The following is a 21,194-nucleotide window of genomic DNA, read 5'->3' on the forward strand; positions in this document are numbered from 1 at the left end:
CTAAGGTTTGAGAGACACAGATGATAGACAACAACACAGGCTCATGTGCATTACGTAGAAAATCTCACGTAAAAAAATAACAGCTAAATCTTCATTTATTGTAGAAAAGAAAAAAAAGACCAGTAAGTCCCTTATACACCCATCATTTGACTGTATCTTCACTGAATCCTAACACCTAACAGGAAGCCACAGTTTCACTTTTAATTTCACTTAAATTGTGAATTTTCCCATCTTTGAGTATATAGAGCAGGTCTCCCACTCTTTCTTGTGAACAATAAATAGAAACTTCCTCATTCAGAAATTACAGACAAAAGCATAAGTTTTCTGTGAGGTGCTCTGAAGATGAAGATGCCTGTCCTCAGAGAGCAGACCACCAAATAGGAGAGAAAGGTAACGTGCAGCGAAAAATAAGTGCTTTGTTGGCCAAATAAAACTTGGTAAGTAATGATGGTGGTATAAGGCAGTATAGGCAGGGATAACCCAAGCAAGGCAGGAGGTAAGAGTCAGACTTGCATCTTCAAGGGTAAAGAACCCAGATGTGACAGGATAAAAATTTCTATAGGACAGTGACAACACTGGACTAGAAATGGTCGAGTCCTAAACGTCAAGGTGAAGCTTTTATAAGCAGGGGAGTAACAGGTTACAGAAATGTATATGTGTTTGTCATATACATATACAATACTGAGATAGCTTTTCCATCATAAGCTAGGTGAGGAGAATAGTCAAAAATCAGTGTGGCAATTAAAAAAAAGTTAATTTGAATACCATCTACAATAAGTTTCCTTTTGTTCTATAACTAGAAGAAAAAAACTGCTTCACTGCAATGTTACCTCAGATATCTGAGTCTTCTTTGACCTACTTATACATACTGTAATGAAAGTATAATGATTCTATCTCTGTGTGTACACTAAATACTCCACAGAGAAATTTCTTCTTGGTACCATCTGTAAATATCTTAAATGAGTCTCAAAGGTCACAGTGGATCTTTTCAAAACAAGGCAGATACGTGTCTATGAACAAATGAATTAATCTGCCCCAAATTCATTCCTATAGTTCCTCTTATAAATTAGGTCTCCACTTAAAAAGGATAAATGTAAAATATGGGGCTAGGATGGATCAAATTTTTCTACCAATCATTTTTGTAGAAGGTTATTACTTGATAGAACAAGCACACTTACAGTTTTTAGATGCAAGTGTCCTCCAAAAAAGTACATGTCACATAAAGGCCTCTGTGTCTTTGGATGAGACATTCCTTCATGTGCAATATCTTTCTTCTTTCTCTCCCTGATAAATCCTATTTTGTAAAACCCTATCATCTCTGAAACCATTACAGAGGCCTCTCAACAGCTGGTGACATATCCTTTTCCATTGCACTCTGCATTCACTTACCATACATCCAAATAATGGTCACATAAAGCAAGTGCTGTCTCCCCTGCTACACAATGACACCAAGGACAAAACTACATCTTGTCACATTTTAGCACTGTTCCAACATTTAGCAAAGCTGGCTGGTACATACTAACCACTCAAAATGCCTCCAGAATTAATTAGTTACTCATAGGTGTTCCCTATCCAAGATTGTATAACCATGACTGTACAGTCTTACAATAATTTGCAATTATTTTTTAATATTATGATTGATATCTTTGCCTTTGGGGTGGGGGAGAAGCAGGGGGGAAAAGCACATGTATAATGAACATAATAACTTTTAAAGCACATGACCTTCCCTACAAACTTGGAGACTGACCACTGGTCTTGTTATAGTTCCATATAATGTAATAAGGCTGTAATAGGATGAGACTCTTTTACTAAACCTTTAATGTATGTTAAAAAATTATTCCTCAAACTTCTGAAGGAAAATTTCTAACGATCTTCCTCTTTTAAACAGAGGAGAAGATAGTTTATTTCAACAATCCCCCTTCAAACACCTGTTAGAAATATAAACAGTCTGCAATCCATACCTGTATTACAAGTATACTACAATAGCCAAGATTTATTGTTTTAGGGCTTGTTTTGACCCATTTGTCGGGGATCTGGTGTGTGTGTGTATGCACTTATACTCTTAAAAAAAAAAATTAGGAAACCAAAATCTCTTTCAAGGGTAGACTGTCTTTGGTAAATAAGCCTTGATCATAAGCTATACATCGATTAAAAAAAAAAGAGGCAGTATAACAGAAAACATTTTGGATTAGCTATGGCATTTCTTACCTCTCAAATAGGCCTAGATGGAGATTTGTGTAACAGATACATATGTGTGTGTGTGTGTGTGTATAAAACATACAGTAAAAGGATAATAGAAATGTTATTAAAAGCCTTCCCCAGAGCCAAAGAAAGTTTTACCTACATATATTTTGTAGACCTGACCTAAGTTATACAACTATGAAAAATGTGTTCAATAGATAATTTAAAAGGAATAACCCCTGAAATATTACTGAATGTTTTATAACTTCAAACCTACCAAGATATTTTTCTCTCAACATGATTAGACATTAGAGAATAATCATGGGGAAAGCTTTTTTAAATGAGCTGATTTGCGGAACTAATAGTCTCATTCAAAGACAATCTCTGATTCTCCAAATATCTATTAGACACCTGAGCTATATATTCCCCCAAACAGCTTTAACAGAAAGTAATTACTGTACTCCTAAAACCTTTTGTATGACAGTTGTGAAGATTTTACGAGAGAGGGTTTTTAAGGAAAACACCAACAACCTTAACTGTACACAAAGAAGAGACTGTATCATTCACTGCCATTCATAGAACTCCTCCAGAAATGTAAAGAGGGGAAGCAAGGAGGAGATAACCACCTTTACCTTTGTTGCAAGACAAAGTGTTCCCCTGCTCCAGATGACCTCACTTTACCTTGAGAATCTAGTTCTACGGTATTTAATTACACTGTTGGGAGCACAGAATGGTCTGGCACCATGCCCTTTCCCTGGGTCTCACTGATTGATAGCATCAATAACATTCACTGGCTGTAATTAAACCGCCAAATAGTATCCCCTTTGCCACTTGGCAGATCAATGTTCTCTAATACTCAAAGAACAAAGTACAAAGGTGAGAGAGGTGTTTTTAGCCCTCACCTTCACAGTTCATTTGACTTTGTGCTTCAGAGTAGTTTGCAGACAATGCATATTTCACAATTCCCCCAAGAACACTGGTTAATGAAGAAGAACACCAAGGAAAATCCTGCAAGTTGGTGACAAGTACTTATTAACCCATTTTTGCAAATCTGAGCAGAACAGAGACATACTAAGCCTTTGGGCAACAGTATGCACACACTACTTTCCCACAGCTTTGGGACAAAATACAGTTTATAGGTCAAAAGGTTTATACATTAAGGTAGCACACAGTAAATTTTTTTTCTTTAAATATTTTCAACATGCTATGTGTAAGAGTCCTTTATGAAAAGAGCAAATTCCCATTTATTCAGACCCTGACCAGAAAGTTCAAGTATCCAGATACTAGGGAGGGTGGGTCAGGAGTGTTGCTAGAAGTTTATAAAAATGAGACAAACTTTTATTGTATTGTAAAAGCAACCTCCATAATCTAAGGATTCACAACTATCTTGGATCATAAAATTCAAGTCCTAAACTCTATACTATGAAATACCCATTGTAAATGAATGAGCCCCAGAAGAACCATGCAGCAAATTCCCCACTCTCAGAATCAAACACTAAATGATGTTTATGTACTTGTAACGGTAGAAGTATCTAATGACATTCAAATGCTCTGAAAATGAGCAGGCACATCTGTGTGTATGAGAGACAGAGAGAATGAATGTGTGTGGGAGAAAGGGTAAGTATGACATTATATTCATTAAAATTACACCTGTTAATCACAAGCATTCCAGATAGCTTATGAGAGGACCCACAAATGAAAATCTTACTTACATGTATCAACAGATTTGTTTTGAAACAAGCACCAGAGACCTATCCAAGTGTAAACTATTAAGGTCCACTCAACAATGGTTCTCAGGTCAGGCCACCACCTGCTAAGAATCACCTGTGGTGCTTGTTAAACTACAATTTCCTTGGCCTCACTCTGTAGATAATCATATTCAGTAAGTCTTGACTAGGGTCCAGAAATTTGCATTTTATCAACCAGACCACTCCAGTGATTTTGATGAACATTAAAGTTTTAGCAGTCTCTTATGTTGAGGGATTTTAAATAGGTAAAATTCTCAAACTCTGGGGCGTGTTTGGGTTTCCTGGAGAGCTCATAAAAATTACAGATGTCAAACCCTTCTCTTCACCATCCACCAGTGTTGGTTTCTGAATAACACAAACTCCCAGGTAGCTTGAAAGTATATGTGACTATAAATCACCAACAAATACAAAAATGCAAAAGTAAAACAAAGGCCATAAAACCCATCCAAAGGTATTTCTAAGAACCGGACCTGCTGCAAGTGGCTCAGCTGGGTTGGGGAGCCCATCAGTATAGCCAGTCTCGAAAAGGCTGCTGTGCTTGATTCTATGAGGTCAGAGCCTCTCTCAATGACTCTGGAATCTTTCTAGGAAGGTGAACAGGGTCGTTTAGGTGGTCAGAAGTGGTCAAATTTCTAAAGAGTCATTTAACAAAATTTGTGGAAACTAAAGCATTTTCTGAATTATAAGTTTCCAGGGCCAGGCAGGCACTCTGCTTGCCCTTCCTTCGGCTCACCTGTGGGTCATTTCAAGACTCATTAGCAAGCCCAGAACCTATGCAGGAAGGATTAAACTTCTCATTCCCCTGGGAGGAGGTAACCTGGTACTAATGACCCAAAAGAAAGCCTATTAGCATGATTTATTTTTTCAAAATCTACTTCTCTATAACACAAGGTAACTAGAGCCATTTTAAAAATATCCAACAAAACTGAACCAAAGAATTAAACATTGTGAGTACTTTCTTCAGAGTAAAAGTAGCTTTTTAATTCCTCCCCAACTAGACTTCTAAAATACCACTTTAATATAGAAAATGCAGACTGAAAAACAATGGAATATTCTTGATATTCTGTCTCTGAAAACAACAGCTCAACACAAGTATTTTCTACCTCTAGATGTCAAGCCAATCGTTTCACCGGAACTATGTAACCTGGGACCATCTCTACCATTTTATAAATGAGCGAATTAGGCCAACAGAGCAAGAGCAGAACACGAACCCAGGACTTGTGACTCCACGTCCTGATGCAGCATTCGAAGGAGTTCTTCAAAGGTGGGGTGGGGTGGGGTGGGGTGGGAGGGACAGGGGTAAGTAACCGATTTCCTGTATTGTTTTCAAAATATAGCCGCCTCTTCTTGCTTGCTCATGAACAGCATGCCAAGAAACTTCCCGAAGCAAAAGCTCCACCAGGAATTCTGATGTAGTACTTATGGCTGAGAACTGATGCTAAAGGCAATTACAGGAAAACCTGGCAAAGGTGGGAGTGAAAGAAAATGGACTACACATGCTTTGGTAAAGAGCCCACACAAATTTAAAGAGAGACAAATGCACTTTTCTGTGATTTTTAAACTAGCATCTAGGACTCAAAAGGAACCTACCAGAAAAACATTCTTGAAGAATGAGTGGTCTCCTATAAAACAGAGATTCAAAAAGTTACTATAATGCTTCTTTTACTGTCCATTACCAATGAAATACTTAAATCGATGTTAACTCACCTATCTGCTAAATAGGACCTCCAGATACCAGTTTTCTTCTCAAACCGGAGGTCTGGCTGTCTCACGTGCACAGCCTGAAAGTTTTTCTACCACCAGGCACAGCTCCACTCCCTCGCACCTAACAGAGGCCTGGTTCAGAAAATCTCAGGACGCTAAAAGCCCCAAATCAAGGTCCTCAAGAGAATATTCAGTTTGTTTATAGTGTATGGACACTTGAACATCAATAATGTGAAACGAAAAGAAAACCATAAAAGGTGCCGGCATCAGCCAATGTGGCCTATTTCTGGTCCTAGTAGTACTATTATTAGCTATATCGTTTTTGAACAAGTCCCTTATCCTGAGCTTCCTTTCACTGGCCAAGGGGAGTATTTGGCTACAAGAGACTATTGTTTTGGCATGAATCCAGACCAGCAAAAGGATAAAAGTCCTATGAAAATACTATACAAAGCAGATAGAGCAAGGAATTAAGAGACTTTTTCAGAAGGTAGCACACCTATCTTAACCTCTCCAGCTAGCTCTGGAAGAACAGACTGAAGCCACCAAACTGACCCAGCACTACTTCTCCTGAGTTATACGTGAACAACAACAAGCCCTACCCTACCCTTAAAGAGCAGTAGAAAAGTTAAGCAGACAAGTGCTAACAGTGCCTTGCAGAAATGCCTTTGCTGATGTACGTTTATGAAACAGGCAGGAAATGTAGGGCCATGCTTGGGTAATAAAGTGATCTATAAAATCCCTCCCAAGGAAGATGGGTTAGTTCAGCTGCTAAGACCCTCCCACCACCACCCTCCATAGCTCACAAGCAGGGATGGACAGGAAGTAAGCTAGGACACTGCCCCCAGGAACCATCCTCCTCACCCTTCCCTCTGTACAGTCTCAGCCTCGGCTCCAACAACTGTGGAAAAGTATCTACAGAAAAGCTGTTCAGAGAATGCCAAGTTATTGCCCTCTGGGAACTTTCAAATGTCTAATTCCCAATATGGACAAAGCTTGTAAGGAGCAGAAGTAACACAACAGGCCTGAAGTCAGGACAAACAAAGTCTGGACCCTGCTAGGTCCCTAAGATAAGTAAAAATCTCTGGGGCTTTTTATGTTTTAAAAAATCAAAGCTGAAAATAAATCATTCCACAAAACACATGATGTGCATTATACAAATAACACATTACTCAAAAAAAATCTGTTATTCCTCATTTCATATAAGGACTATGTAAACTGGACTCAATATAGATACAAGAATTTTATCTAAATGCACTGAAGAGTTTCTGATAATCAGATATGGCAGTACACTTAAAATTTGGCACATGGCTCTAGAAAGTTCCAGACCATGGGTTAAAAATGAAGTTAGAAAAACATGCACTCAGTCTGTATTTTTTAAAAGTCAAAGAAATCATTTACTCAAAGTTTCCATTTTTGCCTCCACATTTTCAACTTTTTTGTCTCTCCTCAGAGATCTGACCAGCTAAATAACAATTTAGGATAACGTCTCAAAACTTGCCAGTTAATCTGAGGCCTGTCCTTCAGATTATTACTTTCAAAATTTCCAAATCTGGTCAAGGTAAAAGGTAAATGATGATCTGTACTCAAGTGTTGAACTGATGGGTACTTTATAGAAGATGCTTTATAAATTTGTGAAGCCCACACTTCTTCTACGAGCACCTACACTTTGTACCTTCAAGGGAAATATCAACTACATAAGCCACAAGAACACTAGGGTGGCTTGAGATGCTCAAAGAGACGTGGAGTTAAATGCAAAGCAGATCTTCCCCTCCTAATACACACTCAAGTCCAATTCCGTCACTACTCTGCTCAAAACTCTTTGGTGGTTCTCCCTCACATACACTATAAAACCACACGTACCATACCTTTTCGGATCCCTAACTGCTCTCAGGCTCATTTCTGCATCACGCCCACCCAGCTTTCTCCTCTAGCTCATCTATGTGATTTCCCTAACACCCGCTTTCAAACTTCCGACAAAAGTATGAACTCTCAGCTTTCCTACTATTATAAAACTCACACCCCAGAACGGTGCTGCAGATATTTTAAACAGAGCACCCACCAAGATGCAAGCCTGTAGCCAAGCTTCACTCTCCCATTCCTGCTTCCATGCTCTTTCTTTCTCTACAGTGGGGAGCGGATTTATGCAGTCTATCTACAAGATATTTCCTCATGTTCAGAACATTTATAAATGAACAACTTAAATGATGAATAAAAACCAACCCCATCCCAGATAATCCTGAACCAAAAAGAAGGTTGAGCCAGAAAAGTGTTTCCAGTATGAATTTTACCGTGGCTGCTACACATTCAACAGTGGCAAAGGGAAACGGTTAAAATTGTTACCTCCTCAGGACAGGGTGCTGCATTTCATTCTAAATGCATTCTCAACTAAACCGTTCTATATGATAACCATGAGTTCATTAAAAACAGTTACACTTTTTCTTAATATGCAGTTTGGAAGACTATGGAAAGTTAAGAGTCAGGTAATAAACATACTCAGTGATAAGTTAATTCATTAATTTTAAAGATTTTACAGATATAGATAGAAACTTAAATGGTTAAAGGATAAGTCCAAGATTACAGAGCCAGTTAAATCACTTTAGCAATGCCAGGGAGGGTAAGATTTCAGAAATGTATTTCAGAAATATTCCTCCTAGATTAAGGATATAGTTCATGCTAAACAGCAAAAGAGTCTGCAAACATGACATTTACTGAGAAAAGGATAAGCTAGGAAATGGTATAAATTTAACAAAAAATTAAAAGCAATACAGTAGCTCAGAATAAAGGTTTACTAAGCTTTACTTAATTGCTCTCTAATAAACTGAACACTTTAAGGAACAGATATTACTATTTGTAATTAATATTCCAATTTTTTATAAGTTTTTCCATACAGACTGAAATGGCAGTTTAATTAATTTAATATGAGAATTTCCAAATTAATGTATATCAATTAATAATTTTTAAGCCAAGGTAAGATTTAATCTGACTTACATCTGAATGATTAAGAAAAATCGATTTAATCCAAACCAAATCTAGGCAGTTTTTCTATGCTGGTAGCATTTCTAGAAAGAGTTTCTTCTGTTGTGAGACAGAAGACATGGATTTCTAAGGGTAGTACCTATCAATAATGCTGAAAAGTTCTCTATTCCTTGAAATAATAGCTCCTACTACTTTCAGATGAAGCAAGCCCACTTTGTGGAATAAAGCTTCCTAGGCCCGTTGTAGGAGGGGGAGGAGTTGGAAGAGATGCTGGGAGTCAAGATATCCATTTTACTGTGTATGTGATATTCTCTTATTCACAGTACTTGATGTGGGGGGAAAGTCTAAGTATTTTCAGAAATGAATGCTTTTACTCTGCTAATTATGAATTTAAGTCTGATGTCATTAACCTAGGCAAAAAAATACATTTTCCTTTAGGATTGGAAAGAATTGTGCATATACTCCCTTTTTACTATCCTCCTTAATATCAAAAGTTAAAAACATCTTGTAATATCCACTTTATTTACCAGCTGATTATTAGGGACAATGCGGGTAGGCTTAACCCATCATGACTGTCTCCTGTGCAGTTCAAGGATGGTGTGATGTCACCAGCAATGTAAGCTGCTGGGACATTAACCCAACCAGGAAAAAAAAGTGATCCTCATCTTGAACCTTTAACCTATGAATGCTGCTATTCATAATAAATAAACCTCTCTCTAACATAAGGTGAACATATTAAGTTTTTCTAATTTCTAAGCCACACCTCTTAGAAAGTGAAAACTGCATGAACTGCTTTTTACTCCGAATACTAAACTAGCATTCAGCACACTCAAAAAAAAGGCATGGTTAATATTCCAGTTAAGTGAATTATCCAGAAGAAGATTATCAAGGTAAAAGATGAAGACAAATGAAACTTTGCATGCAAAAATACCAAGTGTTTAGAGAAATCATCTATTCAAAAAAACATACATTTTGGTAGTTTCTAAGTGCTAGGTCTTAGACTCACTGTCACAAATCACCTAGAAAGCATATTAAAAACAGATTCCTGCATCTCACCTCTGGACACTGATTGAGTAGGTCTGAAGTGGGTCCCAGAACCTGTACTTCTAACTCACTCTCCTCGTGATTTTGATGCAACCAAGTTTGGGAATAACTGCTTTAGGATTTCACAGTGCCTGAGGGACTCTGCTTTACTCATTGCAGAAATACTGAATATTTGTCATTTATTCAACATACCATCCATCTATTGCACAAAACCCTACTGGGCTAATGCTACTAGGAAGCCCCAGGAGAAACTGCTAAATAAACCACCTTTCACAGCACTTGATTCACTGTTTTAATATTCCAATCTATAAAATGCATAAATGCTAGGTGGTCTGGAAGACATATGAGAAACCTGAACTCAAGGGTGCACAAACACTTGTACACTTGTACATAACGTATACATGAATTAATCTACTGCAGCTTTCTAATGGAAAGCATGGTGTCACGGCAAGAGTTTTAGTGTAGATATCAAAAGACAAGGATTTGAGTCACAGCTCTGTCTTCAACTGCCTGGTCTAAGCTAAACTCTATGACCACTACCTAGGTCTCAACTCTTTTACTGGGGGCAGAGGTTAGTGCTTAAGTCTAAATCATATATGGGTCCCTTCGACCCCAAAACTTCTGTGATTCCACATGGGTAAAGAGAACATATTTCAAAGAAGGGGGGAACCCAACATGAGTTAGAACAACCCAGGAAGGCAGCAACTGAAGAAAGAACTTCAGACAGGCTCTAAAAGATGAGATGATTGCTGTTAAACTAAATGAGAGGGACTTCCCTGGTGGTGCAGTGGTTAAGAATCCGCCTACCAATGCAGGGGACACGGGTTCGAGCCCTGGTCCGGGAAGATTCCACATGCCGCGGAGCAACTAAGCCCGTGCGCCACAACTACTGAGCCTGCACGCTAGAGCCTACGAGCCACAACCACTGAGCCCACGCACCACAACTACTGAAGCCTGCATGCCTAGAGCCCGTGCTCCGCAACGAGAAGCCACCGCAATGAGAAGCCCGCCAGCAACAAAGAGTAGACCCCGCTCACCGCAACTAGCGAAAGCCCGTGCACAGCAACAAAGACCCAACGCAGCCAAAAATAAATAAATAAATTTATTTTAAAAAATAAACTGAGTGAGAAAAAGTATGCCAGGAAGTGGGAGCTGTACGAGCATATATGCAGAGGCTGGGAACAAGATCAGCTTGCAAGCAAAAAGTCAGTCTGACTACCATAGAGAACAGTAATAACACTGGGTCACTCCAAAGTTAAGCCAAATGATATGGTAAAACAGTAGGGGAATATGAGAGAATTTTGAGTGAGAAGCGATATGAGGAAAGTGGTGTTTTTTGACGGCCACCACCAGGACGGACTGGAGAAAGGAAAAAGAGACTAATTTACAGAATAGGTACCGAAAAGGCTTAAATACAACTTCCAAAGGGTACTTAGAGCAGTGAACACTAGGAAAAACCTGGCTCAGATGTTGTATAAGAACACAAGACACATCTAACTGAAAATAAGGGGGAAAAAAACACACATAGAAAGAACAAATAGAGAAAAATGGTGCTATGTAGTTTTGGAAAATGGACTGCTTTGCACCTCAGAGAAATGTGGGCCAAATTGAGGACACCAGCTGTTATCTGGTATCATTGCAGGAACTGAATGGGGGTGGGGAAAGAAGTAGCCTGCTGCTTACCCACCACCTCCACCCCCATCTCAGAAAACCCAAAGAAAAGTAGCAGATGCCACATGTGGTGTAAAAGCCACAAGGCATTACTGTCCTTTCTTCCACGTATTCTGCCTGAGCAGCTGGGCCCTGAAGAGAAGGCCGGGTGACGGACAGTGAGGAAGCAGCTGTCACCAATGGTCTCTGTGCAGGCCATGGGTATTTCTTCTATGGAGACCTGTTTCCCCTGCATTTCTACCTTTTCGTGGACCTTACTGCAAAAGAACTGATTTAGAGCAAAAGGGCTGACTCAGTAGAATGAAATGAGGGTGATACTTCTGGAATGGAGAAAAGGGTATGTCAATCCAACCATCTATTCCATTTTCTTCTTAACCACAACTCAGGACCTCAAAACTACGATAAATTAGCAGCAATCCTGAAATCAGTTTAAATTGGGAGCCTCACAAAAATCTGCAGTAGAATACAACATTCACAAAACAATCTGACGGTAACTGGACATTGGATGTCTTCTTTTAAAGGACACTTGATCGTTACACTTAACAGTACTATTAAAAGGTTAATCTCTGTGACACAAACAGAGAGCGTGCAAAGAAGTGTGGACAATCAGAAAAAGTCATCCAGATTGAAAAAACAAGGTCAAAATAAACAAGTGTTTGCAATCTTAGAATGTATTAGAAATCTAATAATCAGACGTTTTGTACGTAGGACATTTTCTTGATCAAGAAACATGTAGAATTTCGGACGTCTTACATCCAAGTATATTTGGGGGCCACTGCATACAGTTTCCTTTAGATGAGACAGTGGTGGGAGGCATTTTCCCTCTGGGCCAAAAAATATAAAGAACAAGCTGTCAAAACTACCCAGGGCTAGTGAATTACCTTAACTGACAACTCTGAGAGAAGCAACTTTTTTTTTTTTTTTTTTTTTTTTTGCGGTACGCGGGCCTCTCACTGTTGTGGCCTCTCCCGTCGCGGAACACAGGCTCCGGACACGCAGGCTCAGCGGCCATGGCTCACGGGCCCAGCCGCTCCACGGCACGTGGGATCGTCCCAGACCCGGGCAGGAAACCATGTCCCCTGCATCAGCAGGCGGACTCCCAACCACTGCGCCACCAGGGAAGCCCTGAGAGAAGCAACTTTTAAGCACAAAGATGACATTGCATTTCCAGATACCTGAGAAAATGAGCAGAAATCTTCTAGACACGTCTCTAAGCAAGATGGACATCACAGTCAGCTGTGACTAACTTCCCCATACCACTCCAGGCGATGGCCTGAGCTGAGTTCTTAAATCAAGGGTGGAAAATACGTTCCAACTTGAGTCAATTGGCAGAGGTTGTCTGGAACACTATTTTGAAAAAAATACTTGGGAGCCTCATCCAGACTCAGTGAGAAAGACTGCCATGATTGGCAATGTCTGCACTGGGCAGGAGAGGGAAAATTGATGGCACATGAACTAAGCTTCTGCCAGAGGCAACGTCCCTTTCATATTCTAAAGGAAAAGAAATCTACACAGCAAACTGGATTAACTTCTTATCCAGAGAGAATTTACATCAGAATTTCAAAAATTCAAAAAAGCAGGAAAAACATCCATAAAATTATTTACCATTTGTCTTGAAAAGAAAACTGTAACAGAAAAAATAACCTGTGTGGCATGTACACTCTTCTAGTCAGTCTCCTCAAAGTAAACTGAATCTGCCAGAACAGTCAAGCTACACCCCAAGGACATGTTTTTCTATGACCCAAGAACTAAGAATGATTTTTACATTTTTTAATGATTGGGACAAAATTAAAAGACTATTTTGTGACACATGAAGATTACATGAAATTCAAGTTTCAGTGCCCATAAATATAGTTTTATAGGATCACAGCCACATCTATTTGTTCATATGGAGGCTATATCTTCTTTCAAGCTATGAGGGCAAAATTGAGAAGTTGTGACCAGACTGCACGGCCGGCAAAGCCTAACATATTTACTACCTGGCCCTTCACAGAACAAGAATGCCAACCCCTGTGCTAGAAGAAATGGTATAAGGTTTCTTCAAGTTATAGGCAAGTAATTCTCTATCAAAGAAGGAAATTTAATTCAGTAAGTTTCATAAAGTACTTATCTGAGAAAGTTGCTGCTCTGTCCCTTTGTTAACACGTAAGTAATTACATGTAGTACTCATGAATAAAGTTTCCCTCATCATGCAACAAACAAAAAAATTCTGCTATGCCTCCCAGAGAAGTGTCCATATGGGCACAAAATGAATAAAGGAAAGAACTGCAAGTAGACCTTAATTCTTTTAACCTCTGTTCTGCAAGCAGATATAAAAAAAAAAAAAACCATAAACTTACTTTTATTGTTTTGGTTTGAAGTCTCAATCCATTCAAGGTGTTGATAGCTTTCTCTGCATCCTTAGGGTCAATGTAGTTCACAAAGCCATATCCCAAGCTCTGCCCTAATGAAAGGGAATGGGGAAAAGGCATACGTTAACTCTACACCACTGATGACAGACATCCACTTTCATTCTGGCATATGGTCTTGTCATTAATGCCAGCACATTCTCTCAATAGAAAAAAAAGTCTACATTAATTCTTCTAGAAATATACATGTGGCCTTTTTTCATCTCCTGTCTATTACAGTTGCAAGTTTAAACATCAGTTAGAACTCAGCAAGCTGTGCTGTTTAAAAAACACACATACCCAAAGTGTTCCATCATACATGTCCTGCCTGAGCCAGAGCGCCCAGCAGCAAGGCAACATTCAGCTTCGGAAACTGTGGGTGCAAGTCTCCGCTGAGCTGCTGTGTGGGCTTCATGGGCACGACTTTTTCAGCTTCAGTTTCCTTACCCATAAAATTGGAAAGCGAAAAGCATCAACCAAGAATCTGTCAGTGTTCTGTACACATTACCCTGACAAATTTACAGCCTTTACCAAGTACAATTATTTCAGATTCTAAAACGGTGGAGAATCGTGAGTATGTGTGTGTGTAAATGTAATATATGTGTGTATATGCATAAGTACATTAATTTTAGAGGAGCTTATTCAAATAAACTGAATCCAATTTTCTAAAAGGGGTCTGAAGACCTAGCTGAGGAATACAGGGAAATATGAACACAAAGATTTACACTTGAGGACATCCAAGCCCAGGAGAACATGTGGAAAAGAAAGAAAAGCATAAACAAAGATAAGAAAACAGAATAATTCTGGAGTAAGAGTTGCTTCCACATGAGTCTATTGTTGCTTTTATCCATCATCTGAGCCCTCTTGCCTCTGGCTCACTGATGTGTCCCGACTCTATAGGAAGTAAGGAGATCGGAATCAATGGAACGCACAGACAAGTAAAGCCAATCCTAAAGGTCTCCATTTTTCAACTAAGGGCAAGTTTCTCAGTTTGAAAAGGTGAGAAACACTATACGGGTGGTGACAAAAATGGACATTAAAAAGATTTAGTCTACTAAAAGTCAAACCAAACCAATTGAGGGTTTCCTGGAAGATTCCCAGTAAAGGTCCAAATACTTCTTATTAATTACCATTTTTGGATCAATTTCATAGCAAAAAAAAAAAGGGGGGATTTTTTTTCTTTTAAGCAGCACCTTAGGTCCAAGTGGTTATGAATACAGATATTTAGAATAGGCTAACCAGAGTGGTCAATGTGGTTCTTTATAAGTATACAAAAAGAGAGAGAGAGAGAGAGAGAGAGAGAGAAGGCTAAACGCAATGCCTGATAACCATGAAAACTTGGGATTATATTTTGGGGACCACAATAATTTTGAGGGGATAATCATTGCTAGCTTATACCCTTTTATCAAATTATATTTTTTTCTGTTTTTAAAAAAGGGCGTTAGGAGAGAGCTAAAACTAATTCAGTTCTTTTTTTTTTTCCTCACACTATTCATATAGATTGTGTTTTACTCGAGGCTCTGTTTTTTAAAAGTTGCATGTGAAACCATTGCATTTTTAAGCATTCAGTTTTTTCCTAATTTGACATTTATCGTGTGTCTACTGCATGCACAGTGCCCTCTTATGAAATGTGTTGCAGTTCTGTTGTCACTAAGCAGGATTCAAATAGGCTGAACATTAAAATATCTGCTCAAAGAAGCTGTTTATGATGAAAAGAATACAGGCTTTGGAGATAAACACACAGAAGTTCTAATCCTGGCTCTGCTGTTTACCAGCTGTGTGACTTTGAAGAAACTACTTAACCTCTCTGAGTCATTAACTTCCTTATTTCTAGAATGAGGATAATTGCTACCCAGTGACGTTGCTAAGGCAGTGATGAGAACATTCACTATTGACGGAGGTAGACCACTCCAGTCAAAAAATAAAGTGAGGAAAAATAACATATATCTACTACATGTTAAGGAGTTTACATGTGTTCATTTAAAATTAAACCAGAAAGATGCTACCAATATAACAGGGGAAGGAAAGGCAAAGTGAACACTGGGTGGTTTTGTCACACTGCTATTCTATAACAAAATTAATCAAATTATCAATTGTACTAGCATTGAGTCCATTTCTCCTACCTACCCTCTCCACCACCCTCACACCTGTATTTTGGCAGCTTCTAATCAAAGTCCTTTCTTAATCTTGGTACACACTGGAATCATCTACAGAGCTTAAAAAACAAAAACAAGAACAAAAACAAAAACTGATGCCTGAGTCCCTTTCCCCAAGTTTTTCTTTTTTAATTGGTCTATTATGAAGCATTGATACCAGGTTTTTTAAAGCCTGGTGATTCTAACATATGCAGCCAAGACTGAGAATCACAGTTTTAATAGTGAGAGATACTCTGAGGCTGCAAATAAGGCTTCTGGGAGCTCTTAGAGGGGCCAGATGCTGATGGTCTGGGCATGCGAAGTGACGCTGCAAGAAGATTGCCTTTTTTACAGATGCATTTTTAAAAAACCAGTAGATGTCTTTCTTCTAAAATCTTCAAGTTATCCATCACTTCAGAGAAACAGTTTACTGCCTACCGAGGTCACTCTCTAGCAGAGCAGTGCCTGCTGGAGTTGGGTCACTGGGTAAAGTAAAAAATCCTAACCTGCTTAGCTGTCTCTTGCCCTGTCCTCTGAGCTCTTACTCCTAGCACATTGTAGGCACTCAAGAAGTTTGCTAAATGCACGAATGAGAAGCGCAGTGGTGTTATTAATTTAACCAAAGGTATTATCATCAATGTCACCATCAGATGGTCTAGCCATTGAATGAATGGGTCTTTGACCTGACCCCCTCAAGCAGCCATGGCTAGTTTTAATGAGGAGTCAACCAAATTTCAACTATTGGAAATTGAGTAAAATCAATATTTATCCCCAGATGAGCTCTCTGCCACAAAGTTTCTAATTTGCTTAGTGGTAGTATTAGGAAGAGCAACACCTGCCAATTAGTATTTAAGGTAAGTAAAATGTTATTACTACCCTAAGTAAAATAATATGAAAGGAGATATTTGCTGCTAAACGGCTGCATTCCCAAATCCACTGTAGTAGATGCATTAACATGTTGGCATTGGAACTACAAGGGAGTTAGTAACTTCACAGATTTTCGTTTTAAAGTGAGTTAATCAAGTCAGCAAATATGTGTTGGATGCTTAAAATACATAGAGGCATCACAAATGATACAAAGATAGGCAAGACTCTCCCCATTCTCATCTTTAAGCTGTGTGGTGTTCTAGTGTTTAATTTTAGCCTCACACTGATCTTGTGAGATACTCATATTCTTCCCTGTAAGGAAGAAATGGTATCTGAAGCTGGGCAAGGTCAATCAGCTTCCTTAAAGGAAAAAACAGGCAGAAAGTAGTGGTCAGGACTTGAATCCAAGACTCTGAAATGCTATGTTCTTCTCCCCTCAATTCACAACTAGTTTATATCTGAACCTGGGTCACCTTCAGTATGCCTGAAATATAATGTAACCACACATTTTCTAACAGAGCTCTACCATAAAAACTTGTTTTGAGACAGTTGCCTACTGTCTCAAATTCCAGTACTTCTTGTGCAAATATCAATTTCAGTATATATGAATTCCTACACTGTTATTCATTCCTATGACAATGTAAAGGCACCTTACTTATACAGTGCCTGTTTCAGGTCCTTATGAGTAGAGTTTTAAAAAACAGAAGCAGTAGCAAGTCAAACATCAAGAAAAAATATTTAGCCTGGACCCACTTTTTCCCACTTTTGTATGCATCAGCTAGTAACAGTCATAAACTACCAAGGAAGGCTTGGAAACCAAGCATCATTTAACCATATCCTCCAAATCTATTTTTCACGTAATTCTGAATTTAGAATGTGCATATTGACAATCTCAAAACCAAGAATCACTTCTTTTAAAAACCTATAAAGCTCTACATTTAAATTCCAAGTATAACAATTACGGAAACCAACATGATCAAAAGAAACTTCTGAACAAAATGACAAAGCTAAGGCTCACCCAAAAAAGCCTTCAAGACAAATAAATCCTGTCTTTAGAAGCCAAAAAATTCCTCTGGTAGCTGAACATCAAGAATACGGTCAATGCTACTCGTCCCCAGCTATCCTCACAAGCTACTCGTGGTCCCATGCTCTTAGGGATTTTGGAAGCATTAATCTAAGTCTTGGTCCTAATAGTCACAGCTGGGATTCTAAAACTTCACTATGGAGGAAGGTATCTCTACAGTCACAGGACTAAAACCTTCAAAAGCAGGTACTGAAAGCTCCAGCTCAATAACGCACTTCCGTGCATGGTATTCTGTAGACAGTGTCTGTGTGAATGTCTTCTGTTTTGCACCCTTCTTTTTAATCTAAATATATGCCACAGAGAAGGATCACTTCTTCACAAGAGACAGAACAATTACTTATAAACTGTTCCTTGGCATAAGGAGAACAGTTATAAACAGGCTGCTTAGAGCCATGGTCAAGTGATCTAAAGCACAGAGCTGAAACACTCCAAGGCCTCTGAATGGGACTGAGGCACACTGAGAGCTGCGTGGGGGTCAGAGCAGGAATAGAATCTGTTTAGTGACAAAGTGCTAGTGGGAAACACAGTAAACTCCAATTTATCCCAAACGGTGCATAATTCAAAGCAGCAGCCGTTCCCTTGCCACCTACATTGCTTTTAATAGCATACTTCAATTACAAATTTAATTGCATATTTTAATTAAAAATATACAATCTTCTGGACCCATTTAATTCAAAGGTCACTTTATTTAGTCTTTTCTATTTCACATGATTATCAATGTCCTAAGTATCAAATTACCCCCTCAGGTTTAAAGGTAAAAGCAACAGATCACCACAATTCTTGATTACAAACTTGGTACATAAATTTAATTTTATCCAACCAATATTAAGTGAGACCCTTCTCAACATGGAATTGTGAAAAATAAAATTCTGTATTTAAAAGTCATCCTAGGGCTTCCCTGGTGGCGCAGTGGTTTAGAATCTGCCTGCCAATGTAGGGGACACGGGTTCAAGCCCTGGTCCAGGAAGATCCCACATGCCGCAGAGCAACTAAGCCCGTGCACCACAACTACTGAGCCTGCGTTCTAGAGCCCGCGAGTCACAACTACTGAAGCCCACACACCTAGAGCCTGTGCTCTGCAACAAGAGAAGCCACCGCAATGAGAAGCCCACGCACCACAGTGAAGAGTAGCCCCCGCTCGCCACAACTCGAGAAAGCCCGCACGCAGCAATGAAGACCCAACGCAGCCAAAAATAGACAAAATAAATTTTTTAAAAAGTCATCCTACATATTTCTCACCAACATTCAGCATTCATTTGTTCAATGATTATAGAAAATCTACTCTTTGCTAATCCCTGAGGATAAGCAAAGAGACAAAAAATTCCTCTTCGTAAAACTTACATTCTGGTAGAAGGAAACAAAAGAACAAGCTCTACAGTATATACTACAAGAGACTAAGGGCTAAGGAGAAAAAAAGCAGAGAGAGGAGAGATTGGAGTGCAGGGTCAGGGCTGCTGACCTAAATATAGTGGTGAGCGCAGGCCCCACCCTGAAGATAACATTTGATCCAACACTTCAAGGAAGTAGCTCATAGTTTACTAGCGAAGCTGTGCAAGCAGATTCATTTCAGTGCAACTTCTACCATAGGGGTATCACATCCCATCTGTTCTACCAGCTAAATCTGCCCCCACCCCAAGCCCCAGCCCCTTGGCATTAGCACAGGTCCGCATGTATTATTCTAATTTGGATTATTGCTACAATATCCTAACCCATCATCCCTTCCCTAGACTCCTGTTAACTCCAAAACCAGTCATTCTCAGCTGTAATGTTGTCTGGGTTACCTTTCTAGAAGAAAATCCCAATCACACTCTGGTTTCCAAGGTCACCATCAGTTTCTTGCTTACTTCTACTACTCCTACACATACGTATACCCTGAAACGCATAATCAGTTCCCTGTGCCTGGAATACACATCTCCAACTGGCCAGCCCTGACAAATCCTTTAGGACTTTCTCTGAGACCATTTCCTGCCACAATTTGTCCCACTCCCAATGCTCACTGTTCAGTGCCCCTCCCTAGTCCTTCCACAGCCTTTATATTATATACCTTTATCTTTATACGTATGGGTATTGAGTCAATTTGGATGTCGCCTCCCTTAGACTGTTGAGCAAGGGCAAGCTGAGCATAGTTCCTGATATAAAAGACCTTAGCATAGATTATTAACATGCTCATTGAAACAATGAATGAACGAACAAGCTAATAAAAGAAGAATGAACAAACGAAGAGACAGCCATCTGCCTTCCAGGAACTTACGGTTTAGAAGAGAGATGCCCTTATAAACATGCTCCCCATGTCCCTACATCGTACCAGATGGTTACAGAACACAAGGAGACAAGATGCTCAAATGTTACAGTATTCTGTCTTTATAAGGGAGTGATGTGAGATACATTTTTTCAAACAGTTCATGTAAAATTTTTCATATGAAAATTTTCTACGAATACCATTTAAATAAAATCTCAATTTAAAAAAATAATGTCACCTAGAGTAATTTGATAGATTTACATAAATCTGTTTCACAAATCTGTAAGTATAAATTATGGGATGTCAGCATATAATTTTGTTGAAAGTGCTTTTCCACTAATATAATTAAGTCTGCCGAGACTATTCATGTACAAGTCAAATAAAATGCAGAGTGAATTCTGTAAAAACCTAGTAGTTGAATCAACAATAAAAGGTGACTATGCTGATTGATGTGTATCTATTATTTTATTTAAAGCAGTAGTAATGCTTTATGAAATAAAAAGGACAAAAGCAGCATGACTCTTTTCTAAATCCCCCAGTAAGCAGAAACAGGTCACTATGGTCCTCTCTGACAAGCAAGACTATTTGCAAGCTGAGGTTTAATAATGTAACACTTAACAACAACAACCAAAAAGCAAATTGGGAAGATACACTGTTTCTAAACATAGTCCCTATATAAAACTGCATCCCTTAACAAAAAAAGCAAATAATTTGATTTAGGAAAACAAGTTTTCACTCCAAGGGGGGACAATTTTTGTTTTTAAAGACAGACCCACTCCTTTCCCTCATTCTAACACCATTCTTCCCTCGTCCCCCAAACACAAAATGAAGTTGCAAATGTGTTGTGTTTCTTCAGATGGACTTTCTGTTCTTGGGCACTAGTTTTGTGTGTCTGTTCAGACAGGCTGTGCACTGCAGCTCTGGCACCACAACAACATGCACCAGACTTTACAAAGGAGCTTTCTCAACATCTCAGATCTGATGTGTAACAAAACCATGCGGGTACCACACATCAGGGGAAAGCTTTGAGAGAATCTTAGAAGAACAGAGGGATGTAATCTTCTCCAGTCTCTTCAAATTTTAATTCCTGACTTAGCCTGAGTCTCCTCAGATGCCAGATGCAGGAGGTCCTTCCATTTAAATATTCAACTAACTCAG

At 39.0% G+C, this 21,194-nt stretch overlaps 1 protein-coding gene across 1 annotated transcript in view; it reads right to left on the reverse strand.

The window, feature by feature from the left end:
• The window catches only part of ELAVL2 (ELAV like RNA binding protein 2), a 130,563-nt gene that overhangs the window by 25,776 nt on the left and 83,593 nt on the right, over positions 1-21,194 (reverse strand). Inside the window, exon 3 of the mRNA XM_032636308.1 lies at positions 13,664-13,767. Within this exon, the coding sequence (XP_032492199.1) occupies positions 13,664-13,767 (104 nt within the window). The remainder of the gene's footprint in view (positions 1-13,663; positions 13,768-21,194) is intronic.

The sequence above is a fragment of the Phocoena sinus genome, chromosome 6 (assembly GCF_008692025.1).
Source record: "Phocoena sinus isolate mPhoSin1 chromosome 6, mPhoSin1.pri, whole genome shotgun sequence".
NCBI classification, from domain to species: domain Eukaryota; kingdom Metazoa; phylum Chordata; class Mammalia; order Artiodactyla; family Phocoenidae; genus Phocoena; species Phocoena sinus.